The sequence below is a fragment of the Aspergillus melleus genome, assembly GCF_016097325.1.
Source record: "Aspergillus melleus strain CBS 546.65 chromosome Unknown contig1, whole genome shotgun sequence".
NCBI classification, from domain to species: Eukaryota; Fungi; Ascomycota; class Eurotiomycetes; order Eurotiales; family Aspergillaceae; genus Aspergillus; species Aspergillus melleus.
In genome coordinates, this window is record NW_025763370.1 from 1454861 (window position 1) to 1480519 (window position 25659).

Sequence of the window (25659 nt, forward strand, 5' to 3'; positions counted from 1 at the left end):
TTGCTCATATGTTCGCTTGTTCTTTGGTCATTGTATACCCTATCTTTGGAGGTAGTGAGATGATGTTCCTCTCTGCCTGATATGTATTCAATATCTGATGTCTTTTTGTAACATTTACCTATCTCATTTGCACCATGTTTCTATATGGATCCGAACAGTTACTTGTACCGTACCTAGTCCTCGTCTCCTTTGCTTCTGGGAACAAGAACCTGGATACATCTTGAGTGAACAACGCTCGATTTTGAAGTTTCATTTTCATTGCCTCGTGCCTACATAATCCTCGGCATTTTCTTCTATCTTCTGAAGAAGCTAATCACATACAAAAGACCTTAAGATTGTGTAATATGAGACTCCTAAATCAAGGAAGCTCCTCAATATGAACGAGGCATTGAAAAAAAGAAATGAGCGGAGTGTTCAATGGTGAAAGAAAAATCAAAGCAAAGGGAAAAGTCATCTCCAACTGTCTCACGAATCAGCCGTCATAGTAAACGTCGGGTTAATATAGACCGTCTTGGTCTCGGTCTCGGTCTCGGTTTCCGTCTTCGTCGTCGTTTCCGTCTTGGTTTCGGTGACGGTGACGAATCCCTGCGGCGTCACGGGCACGACTTGAAGACCCCGAAGGAGGGCATCGTCAATGGCGCCAGTCGGTTGTGCGACGGAAGTGATCGAGGGTTCCGTGGCGGGTACTCCTGTCTCTGCCGTGGGCTTTGTCTTCCGGGACGGGGGCGGTGGGTTAGGGATATCGCTGGCCTTTTCTGTCTGGTTTGGTGTTGCGGTCGCCTTGGATTCCTGGGTGGTTTGGGGGTTTTTTGTTTCTGTAGGCGCAGGCGCCTCGGGCTCGTCGGAGGCAGGTACAGTAACGACTTTTGTCACCGTGGAAATGGCGTGGATTGTCGTGACTGTGTCAGTCCCTTTGGAGAGACGACTATGCGTATGAGGCGCTGTTGGCTCTAGGTTGGATGTCTCGGGATCCCTGGAGGGGCCGGTTGGGATTTCGGGGATAGCAATCGTACCGGAGGGTCGAAGAGTGTCGTGACTGGAGGTAGTGGCGGTGGCAGACGACGACTGCGACGACGTGGATGTGCTGTCAGAAACGCGCAACCAGGTATTGGTCCAGGATGTGGACTGTCCGGGAGTTACAATCACGATAACGGGATCGGATACTGATGTAGCAGTGTGTTTGTTGCTTATAGGCAATCGACTGCTGATGACAGACGAAGGCTCCTTCTGCGCAGAGCCGGATATGGTAGTAGCAGTTCCTGTGGGAAAGTTATCTCCATTGGAAGACGGGGGCATCTTCTGTGTTTGAGCACTGGAGCTTAAATGACTTGTCGACTCTCCAGGGAAAGGATCTGTCGTACTTAATCCTGTCGGCAGTGAAACACTAGGTTTACCAGTGTTGAGAATATTCCCAGTGGCGGCTGGCTTCGAATGTGCAATGTTTGTTGTCTCCACAGGGTCTGGAAGAACGGAGAGAGAAGGGCCGCCTGAAAGTTCTCCAGGCAAGAGTCCTACGACACCAACAGACAAACTAGTTGAAATTGCTGTAGGTGCCGGGGACTTGGGCGAGTGGGCAGTTGTAGAGGTAGTCACACTACCCGTTGGTGACGAGGGAGTTGCAGGCGTCAACTGACCGGAAAGCGAGGGAGACACGGGCGTCCCATGTTTTGTTGACTTGGTACGATGCACGGTACCGTGAGGGCTACTTAACGGGCCTGAAACAGACAGGCTTTGAGCTGAACTCAAAGATGTTGACAGGATGGACGGGGATCCAGTCAACTGCAGTTCACTCGAATGAATTGCCGGGTTAGACACGGTTGCACTTGCACCAGAGGGTTTCTGTCCCGAAACTTGAGGCGCCGACGGCATAGGAGTGGATATAGTTGAATGCAGCCCTGGTGAACGGACCGAGGACAGAGTATGAACCGTTAGGCTTGGACCTGACGGGACATGGTGGGAGGTATGGGATGGCGATTCAGCTGAATCTTGACTGCTCGAAGTGATGTCGGTATGACCATGCACCGTCGGACTTGACTGAGACGGAGTGGTCATTGAGCTCTCGGGAGTAGGAATTGGAATGGACGTAGACGTAGTCTCCTGGCTCAGGCGTGATGTGAAATGGTCATCCGAGGCTGTGAAGGCTGAAATGATTGATTGGGTTGTAGTTGCGATTGTATGCGAAATCACGGGAGCCGACGCGGATGGCTGGTCAACGCTTTGAGTCGTGGAATGAGCATGATCCGCGGAGCTTGTGTCAGGTACAAGTGGACTGAGAGTGAGAAAAGGTGTCACAGGGATGACAGTTAAGAGATCATCCGTTTCACTACTAACGGATCCCTGAAGATTATGCAGAGCCAACGACGAGGGCTGGAATACGTGTGCCGATTCATCGCCAGGTCCCGAATACCGAATCTTTGGGACAAAATGAGCGATCGGGCCAGCCGAACAGCAAAGGAGGAAAAGAAAATTAACGAGGGTCAGATGTATCAACTGCATTTTGTCATCGAAAATTGAAGGCGTCAATGAACTAGTCCAACAAATGAATGCACGTACGCCAGTGGTTAAAGAGAGATATGGGACGATATGAAATAGAATGACAGAGATTGCATGTTGCACACAAACACGCGTCCGGCTCGATTAGATACTCATTATGGATTAAGTCGAAAGAAAAAGAATCATATAAGTCGAAACGAAGGCTGCGCCAAAAGAAAAAAAAAGAAGATCAAAGAACGAGTGAAGTTGTTGACGGAAAGAAACAGAGGCTTAGGAAGCGAACATGGTCTTTTTAAGCACTGCAGGGTCTCAAGTGGCAGGCAGCTCCATTGTTTGCTGGCCGGGGTCCAGGCTGTCATTGTTTGCGATGCGATTCTGCAAGCTGTGAATGGTGAGATGAGAGGAACAATGAGAAGCTTTTTTTAGTTTGAGTGGGTCGTGGATGAAAGAACAATTGGTGGTTGTAAGCGCGTACTATAAAAATAGTCGACGTTGCAGCAGACGCCGGGGTGTTTTCAGCGATTACTGGTTGATTGGCGTTTGCATCGCCAGGGGTTATCAATGGCTTGAGGGTCCGTCTTTCTTGGCCATCCTGCAAGTGTTGCCTCGTTGCCAATAATATGCATTTAGAATCACTTGCCCTGGTGACTCGGCGGCTGATCGTCCAGATAGGCCGGTAGCACAGAACCGCTGCCTATGAAGACGGAGACCAGGGCTTGCTGAGTCCCATGACACCAAATTTCAATTCTTTGTTGAAGCTGGCCTATTCGCATGATCTGATTAGGTTCTTCTGCGTCGACAACAATCGGGAAGCTGGCGAATACAATGCCCGAACCCTTTATTCCTGACTAGACAGCCACCTTGAAGGGGCGGCCTACGCCCTCAAAGGATGAAACCTTCCCGTCGATACTCTTCGAATCGCCGTAATAATGCAGGCGATAAGTTCCATCCTGCAAAGGCTTAGGGTTCCCAACGTTGTAGAAATCATCCTCGATATGCCACTGAAGAGTCACCTCACTATATCCCAGAACCGTGTTTGTTCTTTTCCACTGGTAGACGAGATTCCAGTCGTGGTCGTTTCGTACAACTTCCCAGGTACTTGTGCCGGGCTTTTGTCGTTCGACTGCAGCGAAGGTGGACTCAAGATGAAGATTGTTGCGGGGATTCGCTCCTACAAACGTCGCTTTCACCACGTCACCAGGTCCGTAAGTTACATTATCCGCCGACGAAATGACATCCCCGTATGCTTTGCCCGAGGGACGGCCGTCATACACGACACCAGGGATAAACGTGAGTGATTTGTCAGTGTTTATCGGAGGGGTCACGCCGGAGGGAATTGGGGGCAACTCGGCTGCATCCCCACCGAGATGAGGAAGATATGTCAAGGTAAGATTGACGTACGCAGCCAGAGTATTAGGCCCGTAAAGAGTCGAGGCTCCCTCGTAGCGCTGAACGCCGTATTCCTCCTCGGTGGCTACATAATGCGCGTAACTGTTAGATGGAGCCCCCAATACAGCCAAAGGATTCTGGACCGAAAGGGTATCTTTCGCCGATTTGACAATCGCCTCCTTCCAGCGCCGCCCCGCCATAGTTGTCGCCTCACTTGTCGAAATGATGATAAACAGCTGGCCTACTCGGAGAACCTGGATGTCCACGATGTTCGGGCTCCACGGGTATGGTTGATCGATGGAGCCCACGTCTAAGAGAACCTCTTTTGGAGCCTGGCATGCTTTCTGTGCCCGTGAGGGCTCGTGAAGAAACGCTCGCGCCACGTACCACAGTGGATTCTTGTTGGCCGGTCCGCTACCGTTCTGAGAGAAATCAAAGAAGCCCGGTCCATCGGTGGTACCTCCAGCAAATGAGAACCCCAGAGCCGCCGAGCATGTGGATAAAACGCTGGAGTTGAAAGGAGACACGAATTTGTAGCCGGATAGATCGTGGTACACATGCAAGGAGTGTACATGGGAGCTGGGAGAAATCTGGATAGACTTGGATTCCAGGTCGTCGTACAATTGTCGAGCAGCCACATACTGGCGCCGTCCGATGTCAAAACAACTTTTGGCGCCGTTGTCTTTTTCCCGGAAGAACGGCCCACGGCCATGACAGTCTTCCGTCTTCCCACCGCAAGTGCTGTCGGAGTAGCGACACTGCTGCCCAGAGCCATCTTCGCACCAAGCGCCCAATGTGTTGGGAGATGTGTCGCCGACATTGGACTGAGAAAACCCCGCAACAAAATCATCGGCAAACTTCCCATTGTTGCGGACACTCCTCTCAAATAGCCATGCAGCCACACCTTTGTTATCACCTGTCACAAGCGTGTTGTTGTTATACATCGAGGTGCCATGCACAGGGAAAAAGGTCAGGACAGCAGTTGTCTTGTTGTCCGATTCCCGATCAAACCGCAGCAGGGTCATTGATTTGTCTACATTGGCCGAATATTTCGCCCTCTCTTCTTCGGGGTTGTGGTCGTAGGAATATGGACTCCTGTTCACATTGGCATCCTCGACGTCTATCGAGCCGAAGCGCAGGTGCCCGGGGGCCAGACTTTCATGTGCTCGTTTGATGGACAGCAGGACTCCATCAACGACCGCCCGATAGCTTTGCTTGTCGAATCCTTTGTTGGGGATTTGAGGCAGGAGGTAGTTCATCCAGGCACCCGGTCCCGAATGGGAGTGTGTCCCGGTGAGGGCCACGTTACTCTCGCCATAGCGCGAGTATTCGCTCCCTAGGCCAGCGAGGCCCTCAAGAACCCCATGACGAATTCCCGTGTCGCCCGTGAGAGAGTCGATGATTAGGTAAATGAACGTGTCCTCCGGTTTATCCGGATTGGCAAATATAAAAGCGCGCGAGAAGATTCTCTGTTGTAAGCCAGTCCCGATTTGGTCCAAACTGGCGTAGCCACCAAAGCCTACCTCTACTACAGGGCTGCAGAAAGATGCATCAACAAACCTAGAACATCGACTAGTCAAACGAAGAAGGGAGAATACCCAGTGATGTCCGCTTTGCCTGCTCCCAACAAAAACACACTGCTATCTGCATTTAGTTTCGCCGCTCTATCTTGCCATCGATACCGAGTGTTGGCGGTGATCGGGCGACGCTGGTCCGGAACGATAGTGAACAGTAGGAGTAAGACGAGCAGGGCTATAAAGGCCCCTGCAAAAGCAGCGTTCAACCTGAGATTCGCCATACGTACAGTATGTGAAGTAAGGCCGAGCTTGTTTTGCTTCTCTTTCTTGGATTACAGTATCAAGGCAGGTAAATCAGACTCCTTTTCAAGATAAGCAAAGCAGAGCCGAGCGGGGGAAGATAGACTACAGTTATAGTTGTGGCCGTCCGTTGCTGCAAATAGCTTTCAGCCGAGGTGGAAGAGCAACGTCACAGCGCGTGACAGACGACAGCATCAGGGATGGAATGCAGATGTCCAAGTTGTAACGCTGTAAGCGACGAGGAGGAAGTACAACGATTGGCGTAGAGACGGACGAAGGGTGACATCGTCCCTGCCGTCTTACCTGAACCCGAACTAGCCTCGATTGGGCACGCGTTCTTCAGGCCAACCCCGCCTTGTCTTCGCAGGGAAAGGAATTTGTCACCGGTCGCTTTATTTGCCCATTGGCAGTGTTCCGCAAAAAGAAAGCAAGGGTTGAGTTATCTGGTCTATCTTCTGTAGATGAATGGCTGGGTAGATTGAACCCTACCAGCAGGAAGTCAGTTAAAGGATGTGTGAGTCTTCTAATGAGAAGATCCCCGGTCGATCACCAGGTACTATTTGCGATACAAAGGCTGCAAGTAGAAAGCTTGTGAATGTGACGGATGGAAGGCTTAGTAGGCCGAGGAGATATAGATCTGCAGCATTTATACTCCGTAGGGTGGAGTGTTTACTGCGTAGTGTGAACTGTGGAGACGGAAGAGAGAGAAAGTCAATAAGAGAGAGAGAGAGAGAGAGAGAGAGGAGGGAAGATCACGTGCTGTTAGCTGAGTCAGACTGGCTCTTCACCGCCCAAGTGCGGCAGAAAACGCCGACGCGAATCCCGAGGAGTTTCATGAAGATGCTGAAGGTCGACCTTCTTTAACCTCATCCTCCTTCCCCATTGTTGACCTACTGTGCTCTATCTTGCAGCATATGCTTGACACTTGATCGTGACACAATGCCTCTTATCAACGAATCACACGATTCCCTCCCGTGTAAGTGCCCGTACCATCTACCCAACAACCTCTCATCTTTTGCTCCCTCTCGTCTAATCGAAGTGGTTTCTCTCCTCTACAGATATCGATGCTGAGCCTACTGCTCGAGCTCGAGCGGATGCGGAGAGGCTTATAGCCGCCGAGCTGCCCTCCAATTACTCGTCGTCAATTCATCCTTCCATCCCCGCATTCCCCGAGTCTCAGTTCTCCCCCCTCATGCAGCAGGAGATCGAGCGGAAGGCCGCGGGACTGCCGTTGGTCGGCGGCATCGATCTCTCGCGATATGAAGCCCCCGAGCCCCCTACACGATCCTCGGATGCGGGGTCGACACCGAATCTAGAGGAGTGGCGCCAAACTTTGCAGAGGGCGTACACGGCCAGCTCCCATTTGTCCATGCGACACGAGAATTTGGCGTTGCTCGAGGAGAACGGCAAGAACGCGTGGTTGATAGGCAACTCGCAACTGGAGGATATTCTACGCGGCTTGGAAAAGGAATTGGCCGAGACCAAAGAAGCTGCGGAGACGGTCAACAAAGAACGGAAACTCGCCCAGGAGGCTAGCAGAGGTGAGCTTGCGGGGCTGGAAGAATCCTGGAGGAAAGGAGTGGGTGCGACTCTGGATGTGGAACTGGCTGCGGAGTCCCTACGGATGCAAATCTTGGACCAGAGACGTCAGCTTGCACAGCAGCACAGCCGGTAAAGGCGGCCCTTATCTCGCGGCCCGTTGGTTCGTTGGATTGCATTGGAATCACGTCCAGCCCCTGCTCACCTCGAGAGGGGGGATTGCCAAGTCATGCGAACCTGTTGCATCTGGCACCGCCGAAAACCGACTGACTCGGGGTTCCGGCGATACGTTGGAATCGAAATTGTGGACGCTGTTGGGGAGTCTCATTGGCAACTCTTTCGTTTCTTCCCTATCTCATTTCCTGCGGGCTATTTGCACTACCGTACGCCGATATTGTTGATTGAGAGCGACCATTTTGCCAAGTCGACCGAGCCCATAGTGAATGATCGCCGGGACGATGTGTTTAGGTGCTTCTAGAGGAGGGACCGGAGACTGGGGACAGGATTGGATGGAAAAACTATTGGAAACATTAGCGCCTTCATTCCCCACTTTATGAGGAGAGCAGGCGTTCCGGGGTCGAGCTGTTGCCAATCAAACTCAGACAAAGCTGAGCAAAGCAGCGATTCCAGTGCGGGGGAGAAGCAGAAAGGAAAGCAGAATCGTCTTGGCTTCCCCCACACGCCAATCTCGGCCTCTTTCTAGCACCAATTACCACCTCGACTGGTCTCGCGGATGCGCAGCCTGGTCCGTTGACACCTCAGCTAGCCGTTGCCTTTTCAGTCACTTGGCTTTACGGCTTTGTCGTCATCTCGTCGGCTTTTACTTTCTTTGCTTCCCGTCGCATCCTTTATGCGCGGCGCTTGGTTCTGATTAATGAGAGGAATCTCTTCGTGTCAATTGCGTTGTCTTGGCCGGTCGGACGTGGTGGAATGGAATTGATTTTGATACCCTTGCAAGTGCATGTTTCTATTTTGCGCGTTCTCCTCTTTTTGCTCTGCTGCAGCTCATGTACGCTAAAGCACCTGTGGAACAGGAGAAAAAAGTCCAGCAACTTCCTCCAGCCCCGTATACGGGATTTCCTCTTTCTTCCCCTTGGCAAGGCTCCTTTCTTAGTCGGGTTTCACGTATAATATCGCCCTCTATTATGCGGGGAACTTGTGGCGGCAATGAGGACCCATGGGTAGAACTCTGATATGGGCCATGCCGCGTAGATGATTCGGTCTATGCCTTCCTCCCTGGTCCGCAGCCTTTGGGTCTGGCATCGCATTGATCGACTTGAATCATGTCCTGGCCTCCTTTTCCGAGCGAGGGACTTTTGTCTCGTGCGGGGATGGATTTGTCCCAAGAGTTCCAGTCGTCCGTCCAGAGGTCCGAGAGAAAAGATCTTTTTCTACCATCCTGGCATTGCGTGGGGGTGATATCTATTCATGGCGTACAGGAATCGGTATAAATTGCTACTGGGATCCTCCCCTGGACGGGAATCTCTTCTCTCTCTCGAATTGAACCAGGGTTCTTTCCTCTCCCTGTCTCTCTTCCCTAGTTCTATCAACCTCCTTTCCAATTCAGTACTTGTAGCCTTCTTTTCCCCAATTGATCAAGACCTTCTCTTTCTTGGTGACAACCCTCTCCCAAACCAGGAACAATGACCATCCCCGAGGAGGTCGATATCATCATCTGCGGCGGCGGCAGCTCCGGCTGCGTGCCGGCCGGCCGTCTGGCGAACCTGGACCACAATCTGTCGGTTCTGCTGATCGAAGCTGGCGAGGATAACTTGAACAATCCATGGTCAGCTCTTAGCCCAGCCCCAGTCTCACGCACAATTGTAAACTGACAGAGAGTCTCTACATCCAGGGTCTACCGTCCCGGTATCTACCCTCGGAACATGAAGCTGGACTCCAAGACAGCTTCGTTCTACTACTCTCGTCCGTCGGAGCATCTCGATGGCCGACGAGCCATCGTGCCTTGTGCCAATGTGCTCGGTGGAGGCAGCTCGATCAACTTCATGGTACGAAGTCCTAGGTCCTGTTCGTCCTAGTGGCCAACTCCTACTACTACATGTTGTGTAGAGAACTAAATACTCACGGGACTACGTAGATGTACACCCGCGCCTCGGCCTCCGACTACGACGACTGGCAAGCCCCCGGCTGGAAGACCGACGAGCTGATCCCGCTCATGAGGAAACACGAGACGTACCAGCGTGCCTGCAACAACCGCGATATTCACGGCTTCGAGGGACCCATTAAGGTCTCTTTTGGCAACCACACCTATCCCATCGCGCAGGACTTCCTCCGCGCTGCCGAGTCCCAGGATATCCCTACCACTGATGATCTGCAGGATCTGAAGACTGGGTATGTGAACATGGCATTCATTGCTTCTATGTCAAAAGCTAATGTATTTTGGGGGACAATAGTCATGGAGCAGAGCATTGGTTGAAGTGGATCAATCGGGATACTGGTATGTCTTCTTCTATATCCTCATCCTTCCTTGTTCTATCACCCAAATCCTAACACCATTCCAAGGCCGACGAAGCGACGCCGCCCACGCATACGTGCACAGCACGCGTGCCCGGCACTCGAACCTGCACCTGAAGTGCAACACCAAGGTGGACAAGATCATCATCGAGAACGGACGCGCCGTGGGCGTAGCCACCGTGCCAACCAAGCCGCTGGACGGACGCGATCCACCGCGCCGCATCTTCCGCGCGCGCAAGCAGATCATCCTCAGCAGCGGCACGCTCAGCTCGCCTCTCGTCCTGCAGCGCTCGGGCGTCGGCGACCCCGACAAGCTGCGCCAGGTCGGCATCAAGCCGGTGGTCAACCTGCCCGGCGTGGGCCGCAACTTCCAGGACCACTACCTCACCTTCTCGGTGTACCGGGCCAAGCCAGACGTCGAGTCGTTTGACGACTTCGTGCGCGGCGACCCCGAGGTCCAGAAGAAGGTGTTCGAGGAGTGGAATCTCAAGGGCACGGGACCGTTGGCGACGAACGGTATCGACGCGGGCGTGAAGATCCGGCCTACCCAGAAGGAGCTCGACGAGATGAAGAAGTGGCCGACTCCGGAGTTCGTCGATGGTTGGGAGACCTACTTTAAGAACAAGCCGGACAAGCCAGTTATGCATTATTCGGTCATTTCGGGGTATGTAATCTTTATTCTGACACAGAAAGAAAAGAGGAAAGGAACAACGCTAACGATCATCTCTGTTATACAGCTGGTTCGGCGACCACATGCTCATGCCCCCCGGCAAGTTCTTCACTATGTTCCACTTCCTGGTACGCAACTTTCTTCCTCGTCCCCTATCTCCCTATCTTCTTTTTGACCTGTTCCATCTCTAACACAATTCAAAATAGGAATACCCCTTCTCCCGAGGCTCCACACACGTCCAATCCCCCGACCCCTACGAAACCCCCGACTTCGACGCCGGCTTCATGAACGACAAGCGGGACATGGCCGCCATGGTCTGGGGCTACATCAAGTCGCGCGAGACGGCGCGCCGCATGAACTCGTACGCCGGCGAAGTGACCTCGCATCACCCATTTTACGCGTACAACTCGCCCGCCCGCGCGTTTGATATGGATCTCGCGACGACTAAGGCGTATGCGGGGCCGAATCATTTGTCGGCTGGTATTCAGCATGGTTGGTCCCTTTTCCCTTATGCCCACCGCACTGAAGGAAATATGATTGACTGACACGAAATTCATTTCAGGCACCTGGTCTCACCCGATTGAGCCCGGTAAGGCGCCTTCACCGGTGCATTTGAACTCCAACCAGGTGGAAGCGAGAGAACCGTTGGAATACACCAAGGAGGATATCAAGGAGATTGAGAAATGGGGTACGTCTTTCCCTTCCCTTCCTTTCCTCTCCTATCATATCCCGAATACAGGAAGAAGGCCAACCCAAACTAACAACACCCAAAAGTGCAACGCCACGTCGAAACCACCTGGCACTCGCTAGGAACCTGCAGCATGGCTCCGCGCGAAGGCAGCTCGATCGCCCCGCAAGGCGGCGTGGTCGACGAGCGTCTGAACGTCTACGGTGTCAAGGGCCTGAAGGTTTGTGATCTGTCCATCTGTCCGGATAACGTTGGGTGTAATACGTTTAGCGTGAGTCCTTCTTCCCTTCCCTTTCGGATCTTTGGATCAGGGTGTTTTATGATACCATGCTAACGCCGTGGATCTGATCTAGACGGCTCTCCTGATCGGTGAGAAATGCGCTATGCTCACGGCCGAGGACCTGGGTTACTCTGGGGATGCGTTGGATATGAAGGTGCCGACTTACCATGCGCCCGGGGAGTTTGCGAACCTGTCTAGGTTGTAGGGGAAAGAAAGGTTACGTTATTAGGTAGATACCTGGGTTATCTTCCTTGATTGGTGGAGGGGTCATTTGGAATATGTTGTCAGTTTGATTTTGTTCTGTATAGTCCAGAATGGAAACTCGATTTGCATTGTGGTTGTGGATTGTTTCTTCCGTGGTCGTATGTTACAGTACAATAAGTATGTCTTGGTGCACTCCTTGCATATGGTCATCCCTTGCAGTGGCTTTAATCCCACCTCAGGAACGTCCAAGGTTCACATATCATACACAGTGCAAGATTTCTCATGCTATTAAAGTTTCTTTTCCGGTGTCGCCAGCTTCACGTCCACCCCCTCCCTCGATATCTCAAAAAGCGGCTTGTTCGCAATAGCATCAGCAGTCTTCTGATCAGCCTTCCGGTTCCACTCCTCCACCTCCTTGCACATGCCTTCCAGGGTGGTTACGGGCGCGGAATAGCCAAGCCCGCCCTGTTCGGGACTGAGGCGAGCGCGCGAATCATCGGCCACGACGTGGACATTTGAGATCGCGAATAGGCCCGGTTGCAACTGGGCCAGATCGCGCTTGACCTTGGGGAGCCAGGGGAGGTAGAGATGCTGGAGCAGCGCGTACCACTCCACCAGGTAGGAGAGAAGGAAGAACGGAACCGCCGGGACGCATGGGAAGCTCATGGGGGTTTTGACCAGCGTGGTCAGCAGAAGGTAGAGGTCGCCGAAGGTGATTGCCGGGTTGGGGTCGGTCACGACGAAGGCCTGTCCGCCGATGTTCGGGAGTTGGGTGCTGTGCTTGGTGTGCTCGATCAGTCGCTGCTCGTATAGGAGATGAGCGATGGAGACGTTCTCGGCGTTGACGAAACTTTGGATGACATCGTACAGCCAGCTGGAGATGGTTAGACAGGTTTCAAAGGGAAAAAGAATAGGAGGGGTCTGTCCTACCTTGGGGCGCCTCCATCTCGGAGATAGTGCCCAACGATGGTGGCGCTGTTTTCGACCCCAATGCCGTAGATGCCATTGGTAGGACGAATACAACCGGTTCGGAAATTGGATGCAAGGTCATCGGCGCCGCGGATCATTCCCTCCGCCTCGGCTTTTGTCACGGCATAGTTGCTAAAGAATTGATCATGCTCCTTGGGCAACGGGTCCGAATCCCTGATCACCTGCACCAGGTACTTGGGGATTTGCGTCCAGGGGGCAAGCCAATAAGATGGCGGACGAATAGTGACAGAGCCCGACGACGTGGCCACCAGGCAGCTCGCACCGGCGCGTTTGGCGGCCTTCAGCACGTTGGCGGTTCCGCCCACATTCACGTTCCGGCAAAGGGGCAGGAAGGCCTTGCGTCGCTCCGCGGGTCTGATCACTGCCGCGTTGTGGAACACGGTCAAAGGCAAGTCGGCAACCGTCGGGGGCCATGCCTGCAAGAACGCGCTCCGAACGGCACTTTCATCGACAATGTTCGTTTGGACGAAGGCAACCCCTTGATCGAGAATCTCACGCTTTGGAGCCTGAAGGTCCAGAACACGAATAGCCGCCGGATTCTCGCCGCGGGCCAGAAGATGCGTCACCACCCAGTTGCCAACCAAACCTGCAAGAACTTGTTAGTCGATTCTACCCCTGAGTGTGAATCGCAAAGACGCCGGGTACACACCGGAACCGCCAATCACAACGTAACGCCGATTCTGTCTTGGAGGAAGACTCTTGCTCACGTCGACGGGCGAGTGGATGATCTTTTCATGAGCGTCCTTGATTTCGTCCACGGTCCAGCGGCGAGGAGAAAGACGACGAGCCTCCTCTGGCACCCGTTTCAAGCCCTGATCCACGTGATAGAGATAGAGACATCCCACGCCTCCAAGGCATGTGAGCAAGAATGGAAGCAGCATCCTTGTTGTCGTGCGTACTCTGGCAGAGCGATTCTATCGGGGGAGTTCAGACGATCTATAAGCCGGCAACCTCAAGGACTGTCACTCGCTTTCGAGGAATATATCACACTCAGCGATGGTGTGGAAGAATCCGATGTCTGCACCGTTACTCATCTGAGGCTGCGGATCGGGAGATTTCCGGTTGTCGGTGAATTTTGGCCGCGAATCGAGATCGCGCTTCACCGCGAGGAGGAAAGAGGTGATAGACGAGCGAGAGTGAAATTAACGGGCTTAACCCCTAAGAAACTAGTGAGCTCGGTTAGACCGTTGGAGCAATAATGGGGTGCATACTGGATGGAGCAGGTCCGTATCCACCTTCCACACGGGCCTGGTGGAGGCGATCCAGGGACGTGGGAGAAGTTCGAACAGATGAGTGGTGCATGGTCCGAGTCCAAATTGTAGAACATGATGGAACCGCCTCAATGGCTGGGAAGTTGTTACCAAGAACAAGTAGTACAGAGTAGCAACCGTTGCCTAAGTAGTACTTCTAATACAAGTTAGGTATAGTTGACCCTGACTGCTGACTCAGGTCTTGGCAAGACAAGAATGACACCATGCACTGCTGTCAGTTCGATATGATCGAGAGGCTGTACTTGGTTGCTGCCAGCGCGAACAATGCTACCCAGTTTGCTTCAGTGTGAAGCCACTATTCTAGGAGTCAAGACGATTTCCAGGGAGCAGAAAAGGAGAGAGAAGAGATAAACTTGGCTGATGACAGCCTCAGGCACTCCGTCCCTGCAGTGTCCACGTTAACCATTTTATCAAGGAAGAAAGAAAACCACGGAGTTTTACCCCAGAGACTCATGCTGTGATAGTCGGAATCTCGGAATAAAACCGGAGAAATTCCGAGTGGATCGTGCAAGTGGAGATTCAATTCCAGAAACACTAGAAAGCATTGATACCCAAGACTGAAAGACAAAAAGACAGACAGAAAGAAGGAAATCGGCAAACCGGCACGCGCGGCAAACCGGAACCGAGCAAGGATGCATTCCATTCCTTGGCTCTTGCCCTCAGCCTTTGCTTTCTTTCTTTCTTCTCCACGACCCATCATTCTCATTATCAATTATTATGGAACATTGAGACCTTCCCGTCCGGGGTAGAGAATCACGCCATCCACCATGATAACCGTGGGGAAGTCTAGGCTTCCAGCTCGAGCTGACCGATATCATTATCTTGCAGAGGTATCTGTCGGTCTGCCTTGCCTGTCTATACAACCGCATGCTAAGGCCGCAAAGGGACCAACTCAAGTTAATAGGTCATTAGGTATAGTTACACTCCACTCGTCAGCAGTCAGCACCTACAGGGTCTAGGTCCCATTCAAAACTCACAACTCACAACCTGATACATGCATTCCAACTTCCTAACACTCGCCGTGAGAGGTGGGGACTCGGAAAGCGCAGACCCATCCAAGGATTCCGTCGAGTAATGTTTCTTGACGATCTCCCTGGTGGCCTCGGCCCTACTCCCACACCCCGGGAAATGAACAATGAAATCGCAATCGTCGTCGCTGCAACGACCTCGGTTATTACTTATTAGTCCATTCCCCTCCAGAACCGGGGAGAACCTAGCATGGCACCGAAACGATCCTGGTCTTAATCCTAGTCCCCGGGATGAAGAAGGAAGGACTTGGGTAGTTAATACGTAGGCGGAGGCGACGATGCACAATGCACGATGGGGAATCCTGACTAGGGTTTCTCATTATTCATGACAACCTTATCAAGTATCATCTATCAAGTCAGATATACGTTATAAGTTTAGTTATACCAGTCAAGGCCCCATCTGCCCAAGCTCATTATTAAGGATTAAGTAGACGCTAATCGTCGCTGGAAATAAAACTGTCAATCCTGCCCACTGCTGGATTCCTTGGCCTTTTCTTTTTTTGTTTCTTTCTTCCTTAAGTTGTTGCTGGTTCGTGCGTTTTAGAGCTTGTCCTTTTTCTCCCTTAACAACCACGGGCATTTTTGGTGCATTGCATTAATATCCATACCAACTAATTACCTTAATATTGGGCTGATTTGGAAAGTCTGCAGAGTACAGACAGGTTTTGGGAGGGGAAAAAGGAAAGAAGAAAAGGCAGCCCGCTCAGACTCGTTCGACTATACTCCTCGCCTATCGTCCACTTTGACCTCCCTATTTTCATGCCCTCACTCTCTATCTTCTCGCAAACAGACATATCTTAAACCGAACCCTTCCATTCACTCCAACTCGAGATAATAGCAATCCAAACCATTTTGTAGGAGGCTGGTCCTTCCTCCGTTCCCTATGAACATGTCCGCATCCCAAGATCCCCCGCCAGAATCTCAAAAATGGCCCCAGCATCGCCAGGAGTCCACGGCCACAGATACCCATTCGATCGACGGCTCAACCACGTCGGAGGATACTATCGAATTAGAGGCGCTGGCTCAGAGCTTGTCCGCGCATGCATCGCGACTGTCCCAACCCTCTTTGGCTCGGAAAATCACATCCATCGCAACCAACGGCACGTCGGATCCGAACTACGAGGTCGATTTCGAGGACGAGGCGGATCAAACAAATCCCAAGAACTGGTCGCTGAAGTACAAGGCTTTCGGCATTGCGGTGCTATCTTATAATACTCTGATCGTGTGCGGCTATTCTTTTCTCGCTGGGCGTTGGCTTTGGTGAACGGCTGACTGACTGACTCTGTTCCAGCGTCCTGTATTCGACCTCGTACACGTCCGGTGTGGCAGAGATCGCTGCGGAATTCGACTCCTCTAATACCATCGTCACCTTGGGCTTGACATTCTATTTGATTGGCCTGGCGATAGGCTCCATGTTCATGGCGCCCTTGAGCGAGGTGTACGGGCGAAAACCGGTTTCCATTGTCTGTCTGTTCATCTTCACCGTGTTGATCATCCCCTGTGCCCTGGCCAAATCGGTAGAGGCACTCATCGTGGTACGCTTCATTGGCGCCTTGTTCGGAAGTGTCATGATCTCCACCGCCCCTGGAATGGTATCGGATCTGGTGAATGATGAGCAGCGGGCTCTGGCCATGTCGATTTGGAGTATTGGTCCCGTAAATGGTCCAGGTACGTTCGTGTCCTTGGTTTCGGTGGATGTCGATAATTTACTTATCAAATCACGCAGTGCTGGGCCCTATTGTTGGAGGATTTGTCACCCAGTACTTAGGATGGCGATGGATGTGCTGGATAGCATTGATCTTGTCGGGCGTGGCGCTGGCCCTTTGCTGTATCATGGAGGAGACGTACGGGCCCATCATCCTGCAGAAAAAGGCGGCGCGTCTGCGCAAGGAGACCGATGATTCGCGCTGGTGGAGTCGATACGACCAGAAGACCAGCCTCGGAGAGATGTTGAAAGTGAATTTGGGACGGCCATTCGTTATGGCCGTAACCGAGCCCATCTGGTGAGCCAAAGAGCCAGTCGCCCCAAAAGTCTGCTTCAACGATGAACTAACCAGTTCTCAGTATATTCTGGAACATCTATATTGCCATCGTTTACGGTATTCTTTACCTTTGCTTCACGGCCTACCCCATCGTTTTCCGTGACATTCGCGGATGGTCGCTAGGCCTCTCGGGTTTGGCATTCTTAGGCATCGGCACCGGTTGTCTCATCACTATCGCATGCGAACCGCTGATCCGTCGGATGATCAACAGCCACCGCATCGACCCTGAGACCGGAAAAGTGCCCCCGGAAGCCATGGTGTCGATCGTCTGTATCTCTGCCATTCTCATCCCCGCCGGTGAGCTTTGGTTCGCTTGGACCTGCGCCCCGGCTTCCATCCACTGGATAGTGCCCATTCTGGCAGGCGTTCTCTTTGGCGCGGGAAACACCGGCGTCTTCATATACGCTTCCAACTATCTTACCTACAGCTACGGCGTGTACGCTGCATCCGCCATGGCAGGTAACTCCGTCATACGGAGTGTCCTGGGAGGTGTCCTGCCACTTGTTGGCTCGTATATGTATGCGGGCATCGGACCCAATTGGTCCGGTACACTGCTGGGCCTGCTCGAAGTTCTCATTATCCCAATCCCGATTGTGTTCTATAAATATGGGTACAGGATCAGAGAGAAGAGCACATTGATCAGGCGCATGCAAGAAGATAAAAGACGACTGGAAGGAAAGCGGAAGCGACTGATGCAGCGGCTGGAGGCTGCTGCCGCCCAAGCGGAGGCAACAGAGAAGGAGAAGATGGACGTATGAAGAGGAGATGAAATGGAAGGTATGTGTTGAGGGCAACGCTGAGATGTCGGTCATGACTGCTCTTCAATGTTTGATTTTCGCATATAAAAGTTCTTATTCCCCACAGGGTTGGCGCGACTTGGCTTGGTCGCTCCTCTCGAGGTGCATATATGGAATATTTGGTCAAGGCCAGCCATAATTCATGAACATAGTCAGACAAAGATAATAGTTAATGAGTCACTAATGAATGCAACGAAGACTTTCGGTTTACCGCATCTTCGGGCAAAGGAAGCCCGCATCAATAAGGGATCATTCAGACTGGTCGTTGGACTCTCCGCTCGACCTCCATCGATTCATGAAGAATCCTTTCGTATTCTCCAAGTGCGATTGCACCGGCGGCAAAGACCATGACCGCCTCGATGTAGACGGTCTCACCGGCATTCATTGAACGTCTCACGTAGCCGAGCACATTGACCCATGCGCCCACGCGCAGCTCCTCCGACGTGACCGTCTCTAGGACTGCGTTGATATCAACCGATATGGTTGGTAAATCAGAGATTGATTTCCGCCGGGGATAATTATGCTCTAGTATTAAATGGCCTGTGGAAACGGAATAAGTTCTTACACTAAAAATTGGGCACAATGCCACAAGGGCGACGAATCAGCGGATGAACGAGAGCGTCAAAGTGTCATATGAACAGCCATTATATGTTCAATCAACACGAGTAGAACCACGGGAATAACAAAAAATCAGATGATCTACGCACCAGCCCAGGAAACGGACCTTGCAGTCGGCGGGGAGAGCGGCGAGGTCGGAGAGAAAGGCTCTCCTGGAGGGAAGAGGACCGTTCATCCCTCGAAAGCCCGAAGTGAAAGAGACATCACCGACAAGAGCAAGGAGATCGAGGGGAATGAGGAATGGAAAGGAGGAGAAATGAAGTTATTTGGTTTCTATACGGCCCGGTGGCACGTGACACACCGCATCCGATAGGCTCAGCGTATGTCATCGGCCAACGAGGGGAAAACGCATTTCCTCCATCGCCTTCGCCTTCTCTCGCCCTCGCTCTCTCTCTCGTCTCGTCTCTCTAGTCGGCAACATTCTTCCTCTCTCTCCGCAGCCCATCCCTCAAGTGATTCCGCTTCTGCCTGGCGTAAGATCCGATCGCGCTGTCTCTCCCCCTCCGAATCTCATCTGGCCTCGCCCCCCTCTCTTATCTTCGTCCTTGAATCTCGCCGATCTCTCAGATCTGTTGTCAGACGATCGCAAAGAAACTTTTGTTTCCAGGCCTTTCCAGAGCACCTTTTCTGCACATCCGCCCAACAGACCCCCGTATCGAGTGGGTCTTCGATTCCAAGTACCGCTTACACGCACGTCTCGTCTCTATCTATCATAATGTGGTCGTGGTTTGGTGGCGCCGCTGCCCAAAAGCGGAAGGATGCGCCCAAGAACGCGATCCTGATGCTACGAGAACAGCTCGATATGCTTCAAAAGCGGGAGAAGCACTTGGAGAATCAGATGGAGGAGCAAGAAAATGTGGCGAAGAAGAATATCAGCACAAATAAGAACGGTACGGAATTTGGACCCGGTCCCTGCTCGTTGTTCTTTGTTGAGAGAGTGGTAATCCAACTAACGCAATCGCACTCCAGCCGCTAAGGCTGCTCTCCGAAGGAAAAAGGTCCACGAGAAGAACCTCGAACAGACGACGGCACAGATCGCCCAGCTGGAACAGCAGATCTACTCCATCGAAACGGCGAATATCAACCAGAAGACTCTGGAGGCGATGAAGACGGCAGGCGCGGCCATGAACCAGATTCATGGCTCGATGACTATCGACAAGGTGGACGAGACAATGTACGTGCTGAGTCTGAAGAATCCGCTGCGACCGATTCATACTAACAGCTGGGAAGGGATCAACTCCGGGAACAACATCAACTCAGCGAGGAAATCGCATCCGTCATCACGAACAATCCGCTTGGCGAACAGCCAGACGAGTCCGAGTTGGACGCAGAACTCGAGGGCTTGGAACAAGAGGCCATGGACGAGCGCATGCTCAAGACTGGCACGGTACCCGTTTCGGATCAACTCAATCGGCTACCTGCCGCAGGGACTGGGGAACGTAAGTCACATCCTCTCAGATCATTTATCCGCAATAGGAAACCATTCTAATCATGTCATCCACCCTTACAGTCAAAAACAAGCCACAAAAGACCGAGGAAGAAGACGAGGAAGCAGAGTTGGAGAAGCTGCGTGCAGAGATGGCCATGTGACGATTATACGAAGCCCTTGTCTTTCCTTTGCCATGCTCGTCTCTTTCCTTTCCATTATTAGATCCCCTATATGAGCAATATCTCTGCTTTCTTTTCTCTTCCTCATATCCGTTGAACCATCAATCATGCGTCTATGTAATCGCGATTAACACGGAGTTCTATCTACCATCTGCAGCCGAACCTTGGCTTTATTTTGTTTCTTCTCTTGTTTGGAACTCCGGGATTCGTCGACAGAAGGTGTCTTTTTCCTTTTGTCCGCTACTACTCTGTCTATTTGTGTCTGTCTACATTTTAGGTTCTTGTTATTTTGTGCTCTTCTTGATTGGTCTCATAAACGTGCCTCTACCATTCCATCCACGATGGATATCTCATCTTCCTCTTCTGGGTTCTATTCGTTCAACCTGCCTAGCCTGCACCTCCTTCACGACATTGCATGGCTCTTCCATATATCTATTTATTCCATCTTATTTCGTCTTAACTTAACTACACTAAAGACCCAAGTCTATGTCATAACGAATGAATATCTTTCCAATATCCTACTGCTCTAATTGTACCATGCCGTGATGGCATCGCATGGTTGCGTATAGTCGTAAAACATATCAGTTCTTACTTATGACACCGGTAGAAATGCCGAAAGAGCTGTAAAGATCCCTTCTAGTTTAAAGAGGGCTAGTGTTTTCTTGTATTCTATTTGCAACAGAGATCTAACTTATCAAAAGAAAGGGACATCAGGTTTGATCTGCATTGTTAGAAACCGAGGTAGAGAAAGATATGAGAAGAATCACTATTTCCACCTTTTATTACGTAAACAAAAGAGAAAGACCAGGCAATAACGGCCAAATTGAATTTGTTGAGAAATGACACCACCGGTTAACTATTGAAAGAAAGAACAGAATATAAAAAAGAAGACCACACATTGAACTCCGGGTTTTTGTCTCATACCATCATCCAGGGAGAAATTGATCCCGCCCATCCCGAATAGAATAAAAAGGAGCTAATAAAGAGAGAAGAAAAGAAATTGAACGAATAGATCAAGAGTAGGTTGGTAGGTGAGCTCGCTCATGAGGGTTGATGATGTAGTCTGTTTCCAACCTGCAATTTCAAGTCGGACTGACTGACTCCTTCACTCTTATAACTCGGGTTAAGGGAACCATGCATAGCTCTTGAGAGGGGCTCTGCGAGCGCCATCAGTGGTCTCGCTGCACCATTTAGACTTCCATTCGCACTCCTGCGCGGCCGCCTCAATGAGGGCTTCCTTGCACTCGGCCGGGAGCTCCTCCAGGATCTCGGGGCTCAGGAATTCGGGATTCGACGGGTTGGCCACGCTGACGAAGCCGTTCGAGCCGAGATCATGCACGTCGCCATCAGGGCCGGGGATCCCCAAATTGGAGTGTGGCGGCGTTTCGTAGTGGACGTCATGGATGGCGAACCGGCGCGAGAGCGCAGCCGGGATGGTGGAAAAGATCGATTCCTTGGCAGGTTCTTCCTCGTTGTTCTCTTGCGTTTCGTCTGTGGCGGTCGAGGCTTCGACAGGAGGCTCCTCGCCCTCGTCGCTGCCATTCGTCAGGCTGAGGGTGGACAGTTCCTGGGTGAGTTTGGTCGCGACCCGCGGATCAGGAGGGGGTAGACGCTCCCAGCGCGCATGCGTGGGCTGCATGATTTTCGGATACTGCAAGACATTGGTGTGGATGTCGTAGTATCCGTCTAGGTTCGCACGACGAGCATGCGAAATGAGAGCATTGTAATTGCTAGACAGTATAAGCCGTTAGAATGACATGTGTGAAGGAACGATCCGGGAAAGGGTTCACTCACCTAGCTTCACGAGCATGCTCAAGCATCCAATTATCCCCGGTAACGGTAATCTTTCGCTTTTTCGAATCAACCGCCTTCCCCACGGGAACTGGAACCGAAGGCACGGCCGTGTGATAGACACTACTGGCGCCATGCCACGCGACGTATTGGTTCCTGTTGTACGGCTCTCCGGGCCCGGGGAGTTTGTCCTCGGGGACAGCCAGCTCGCCTTCAACGTCGCCGCGCTCTCGTGCTTGCTGAGCATGATAGTCGTCGACGACCTTTTTCCCGCCCACGATGATTTTGGCGCCGAACTCTCTGAATACTGACCGAGCGGTCACCACACCGATAGCTCGACCCTTGTAGGAATGGGGGATGATTTCGCGCTCGATGAGGTCGCGTTTAGCCTCGTCGTCGATGATGATCTTATAGAGGAGTTTGTGTTTCTGGAAGAACAGATACGAGTCCCGGAAACCGATGCAACGAGCTGGCTCCGTAGACAGCATGTAATATCTCTCGCCGCGGTTGAGGATGGTAAACGTTCGCACCCTGTACTCTCGATCTCCCTTCAGAAGGCCGTTCTTGTCGACCTTGGTCTCGCCCTCCGGGTCGTCCGGAAGAGCCACTTCGTCGTCGATCACGTCCATCATGTTTCCTTCCTTGTCGATGGGCACCTGCGTGACGTGCGACGGGCCCCGGTTTCGAGCCCATCGTCCTCCACTCGCCGCCGGGCGTCCTCGCCTCCTCTTCACCGGCGTGCTCGTGTGGATGGGTGTCTGCGGCGCTCCGTCGTCGGGCGCATCCCAGTCCGGGGGACGGTTCTTCGGCGGACGGCCTATGCGTCGTTTTCGCGGGATCGCGGAAGGGCGACCACCGGTGCGCGTAGGCGTATCCGCTCGCGACGGCGTGTTCGACTCCTGCGTGGGCGTCGCTGCGGTCTCTTCCTCCGGGACCGGTTCGGGTTGCGCTTCGGCGTCGGGATCGTCCTCCTTTTCCGACGCGTCTCCAGGGTCCTCTACGGCCGGGCTGGACGGGTTCGAGACGGGCGCATCACCCATTTCCTCGTCGGATGCGTCGGGGAGGGGTGGAGGGGCGTTTCCTCGGGGTCTGTCAGTGCACGCGCGCCCATGGGATACTTGTCTGCGAGAAATCCCAAAAAGGCGCAGAAAAGGCGAACGGGGAAAAACAATGACTTACTCAAGGATTGAGCGGCTGCCTGGGCAGCTGCTCGAAGCTTCCTGGCCATCGCGACGGCAAGTGTTTGGGTTCGACGTGAGAGCCAAAGACTGCGAACGCGGCGATGGAATTATTGCTCGACGCCCTTTAGCCTCAGTCCTTCCGCAGCATCGCCAGGGCCGGTCGGATTATCTGCCGCTCCGGAGCCGGGATTACGTCTCACGTGATGTTGACCCTTTGCTGCCTCGCTGCCTCAGGAACACATCAGTGCCACGTGCCTCGATCCAGAACAGACTCTGGACTTTCTTGGCACTCGGGGATCTGCCGCATGATGTCATCGCCATCCCCTCCGGAGCACATTCTCCCTGGGAGCAGGTACACAGTCTACACTTCTACACCGATGGAAGCTGGAATCCATTCAGACCACTTGACGCGTCCAGTGTCCCCCTCCAACACACCATCCATCCTAACCATGGATGATTACCCACCGGTAATTTTCCAGGAAGCTAGGTCCGGCACCTTCTCGAAAACGCCAGACAGCCCGGTTTCGAGATGGATACCGACGGAGTGACTCAACGATAAGGTATGCACAGACATTGCGATTGACGTATGGATGCATTGGATGGGTCTGCACTCTGCAATCCTGCTTCAATCCCCATTTCACATGTCATCGAAATTCTCAAAGGGGAAAGGTCATTGGAAGGAATTCTCGAATTCCTCCGCTCCACCGGCGCCTACGGAGCATTAGCTTGACCGCGGTGGGCATTGGACAAGCTCCGCATTTTCTCGACATCGGATGCAACCTGAAGGAGGGAGGGAGGGGCAGAGGGGAAGGATGACATTATTCTTCGACTCCCGGGACAATAACCTGCTCGAGATTGCTCATCATGTCTCGCTAAGGTTATTTTCTCCCCCGTGCATCGTCCGAGCGAGACTCGGTCGTGGGCTTGATCGGAGGGGTTCTGCTGTCGCTGCTCTGTCCCCTCGCGCTTTTTGCTCTTTTGTGACAAAACGGAATGCTGCATGCCACGCAGATCACTTACACAACCACGCCGCTGCCTGCAGATGACCTGCCTACTGACTTCGTACAAGTAGCCTCAGCCCGCACTCTTTTTCCTCCCTCCTCCTCACACCCCCTCCCTTGCCGACCGGGGCGAAAATGCAAATAGATTGGTAATCGACAGATCACCGTGGCTATGGGCAGGGTAACCGCCAGGGTTCTCCATCCAGGAATGTTTCTAGGAGGTCTTCTCCTGTAGGCGCCCGACGGGGTGCCCGTATTATTGGAGGGCGAGGAAGCCAGGATTGGAGATCGGGAGCTAAGTCGGTAGCTAGGATTGGCCTGCTATCTGCACGCACGAACTCAAGGGGGATCCGATAAGACCACTCGATCGTTCAGTTCAAGGTGGCCGGCTGATCCTACCGTCAAATCGGACAGATCTTCGGCCACCGTTTCCACGACACCCGAAGCCACCAGCTGCACTGACCTGGACCTTGCGACCTTGCTGAACAGCTGTTCTGAACCGGTGATTTGGACATGTAAGCATGTAAGGAGACGGGCGGAGATGTACCTGAGAGGTATTTCCGCTGTCTAGACTCTAGACTCCTCGAGTCTACGGTGTTTGGTTACTTGCACGATATCTGATGCGTCAAGGAGACGGGCATATTAGGAAAACAGGCAAGACACGATGATTTGCCAAGCAGCCATCACCGCAGGGCTGCACATCCTCCGGGATTATCCCGTACTATCCCTTAGTGCATGAATCGAAATGGCTGGGATGAGGAGAAGAGACTTATTCATCGTCATCGGACCAGCGGCAGATATTCTTGAAACCGTAAAAGGGAAGCGAAACCCTGATGGGGGAAGGTCGATGTTTGACGATCAAGCGCCGTTGACGAGGGCGTTGATAGGTTAATTGATAGAAGTGTTTTGCTGCATACACAGTGTAGATACTGTACATCCAGAGTAGCAGGTACCAGTAGAGAGGAGATGATTCTAGTCTGCAGTAAATGTATTAATGTGAATACCTTATACACAGTACACTTAGTACATGGACAAAATCCACGATCGGCCCGATGACAACATCGACGGAGTCCAACCCCACTTTTTGTAGGGATTAGATCATTTGAATAAACTCTTGTTATGGAATAGCATTGATCGCATTGACTCTACGGAGGAACTACAATACTGAGTAGGTCCTAGAGACCGGCCATCCATACTATTGATATGTCGAAGAGGTCCTCTGTAAGAGGATGGCGAATCCTGGAGATGGGCATTTGGAGTAGGCAACTGTACCTTAGAATTAAAGTGTATCACTACCTGCAGAGTGCAGAGGCATCCACGGACTCGACGTCCACACGAGGAAAGCCCCATTTTCCCGGTTTCCTCCCGACGGCGAATCACTGCGACAACCCAACTTCCCCTCCAAAACGAGACGGACACATGCCAACTTGCGCCTCATCATCGGACCTGTGCTGTCATCAACGCCCTTTCCAGGTTTCGTTTCACTTCTTTGATTCTGTGGTTCGATTATTATCAGGCGCGATGATGAGATTTCTCGCGACGCTCTGTCATCCTGCTGTTCCGCTGTCGAGTCTCCCCCCTCTCGAGGCAATCCAGCATATTTCAGCATTCTTCCTGCTGCGCCTAGCATAGTCCCCCTTCCAGTCAACCGTTCTTACTCCGATTTTTCTTTTTCGTTCTTTGGAGGAAGCCCTATCATCTCATAATTCCGCCAGATTGTTAGCTCTCATTGCCTGTCAGTCAGCAGAGAAATGTGGCTCCGTGGTTCCATCACGGTCTT

General features: G+C 52.4%; 9 protein-coding genes across 9 annotated transcripts; 4 read left to right on the forward strand and 5 right to left on the reverse strand.

Moving 5' to 3' along the window:
* Positions 1 to 465: 465 nt before the first annotated feature.
* Positions 466 to 1952, reverse strand: LDX57_000564 (uncharacterized protein; the record flags this gene model as incomplete). The annotated part of the gene is made up of 2 exons (XM_046082210.1): positions 466 to 1895; positions 1946 to 1952. 2 exons carry the CDS (start codon positions 1950 to 1952, stop codon positions 466 to 468), a joined length of 1437 nt encoding a protein of 478 aa, XP_045938167.1.
* A 1389-nt stretch (positions 1953 to 3341) lies between these two features.
* LDX57_000565 (neutral/alkaline ceramidase) lies at positions 3342 to 5680 on the reverse strand (the record flags this gene model as incomplete). The annotated part of the gene is made up of 2 exons (XM_046082211.1): positions 3342 to 5418; positions 5481 to 5680. The coding sequence occupies 2 exons, from the start codon at positions 5678 to 5680 to the stop codon at positions 3342 to 3344; spliced, it is 2277 nt and encodes a 758-aa protein (XP_045938168.1).
* A 958-nt stretch (positions 5681 to 6638) lies between these two features.
* Positions 6639 to 7374, forward strand: LDX57_000566 (pre-mRNA-splicing factor SPF27 family protein; the record flags this gene model as incomplete). Its single annotated transcript, XM_046082212.1, has 2 exons — positions 6639 to 6675; positions 6758 to 7374. The coding sequence occupies 2 exons, from the start codon at positions 6639 to 6641 to the stop codon at positions 7372 to 7374; spliced, it is 654 nt and encodes a 217-aa protein (XP_045938169.1).
* A 1507-nt stretch (positions 7375 to 8881) lies between these two features.
* On the forward strand, positions 8882 to 11553 carry AOX1 (GMC family oxidoreductase; the record flags this gene model as incomplete). Its single annotated transcript, XM_046082213.1, has 10 exons — positions 8882 to 9024; positions 9091 to 9244; positions 9334 to 9587; positions 9650 to 9693; positions 9759 to 10374; positions 10448 to 10508; positions 10587 to 10872; positions 10943 to 11068; positions 11155 to 11339; positions 11422 to 11553. 10 exons carry the CDS (start codon positions 8882 to 8884, stop codon positions 11551 to 11553), a joined length of 2001 nt encoding a protein of 666 aa, XP_045938170.1.
* Positions 11554 to 11840: 287 nt separating this feature from the next.
* Positions 11841 to 13423, reverse strand: LDX57_000568 (putative 3-beta hydroxysteroid dehydrogenase/isomerase family protein; the record flags this gene model as incomplete). Its single annotated transcript, XM_046082214.1, has 3 exons — positions 11841 to 12426; positions 12483 to 13128; positions 13192 to 13423. The coding sequence occupies 3 exons, from the start codon at positions 13421 to 13423 to the stop codon at positions 11841 to 11843; spliced, it is 1464 nt and encodes a 487-aa protein (XP_045938171.1).
* A 1887-nt stretch (positions 13424 to 15310) lies between these two features.
* LDX57_000569 (MFS transporter) lies at positions 15311 to 18529 on the forward strand. Its single transcript, XM_046082215.1, has 4 exons — positions 15311 to 16065; positions 16133 to 16509; positions 16568 to 16844; positions 16906 to 18529. The coding sequence occupies exons 1-4, from the start codon at positions 15725 to 15727 to the stop codon at positions 17639 to 17641; spliced, it is 1731 nt and encodes a 576-aa protein (XP_045938172.1). The 5' UTR covers positions 15311 to 15724; the 3' UTR covers positions 17642 to 18529.
* Positions 17934 to 18473, reverse strand: LDX57_000570 (nuclear telomere cap complex subunit Ten1; the record flags this gene model as incomplete). The annotated part of the gene is made up of 2 exons (XM_046082216.1): positions 17934 to 18246; positions 18388 to 18473. 2 exons carry the CDS (start codon positions 18471 to 18473, stop codon positions 17934 to 17936), a joined length of 399 nt encoding a protein of 132 aa, XP_045938173.1.
* Positions 18530 to 19013: 484 nt separating the features above from the next.
* Positions 19014 to 19888, forward strand: SNF7 (ESCRT-III subunit protein SNF7; the record flags this gene model as incomplete). The annotated part of the gene is made up of 4 exons (XM_046082217.1): positions 19014 to 19188; positions 19268 to 19472; positions 19529 to 19737; positions 19809 to 19888. 4 exons carry the CDS (start codon positions 19014 to 19016, stop codon positions 19886 to 19888), a joined length of 669 nt encoding a protein of 222 aa, XP_045938174.1.
* Positions 19889 to 21029: 1141 nt separating this feature from the next.
* NPL6 (chromatin structure-remodeling complex subunit RSC7) lies at positions 21030 to 22925 on the reverse strand (the record flags this gene model as incomplete). The annotated part of the gene is made up of 3 exons (XM_046082218.1): positions 21030 to 21636; positions 21701 to 22778; positions 22877 to 22925. 3 exons carry the CDS (start codon positions 22923 to 22925, stop codon positions 21030 to 21032), a joined length of 1734 nt encoding a protein of 577 aa, XP_045938175.1.
* Positions 22926 to 25659: the final 2734 nt, after the last annotated feature.

Coding starts and splice junctions, on each gene's coding strand:
- LDX57_000569 (XM_046082215.1), top strand. CDS start 15,725: ATGAACATGTCCGCATCCCAAGATCCCCCGCCAGAATCTCAAAAATGG. Junction 16,066..16,132: donor TCTTATAATACTCTGATCGT/GTGCGGCTATTC, acceptor ACTCTGTTCCAG/CGTCCTGTATTCGACCTCGT. Junction 16,510..16,567: donor TGGTCCCGTAAATGGTCCAG/GTACGTTCGTGT, acceptor CAAATCACGCAG/TGCTGGGCCCTATTGTTGGA.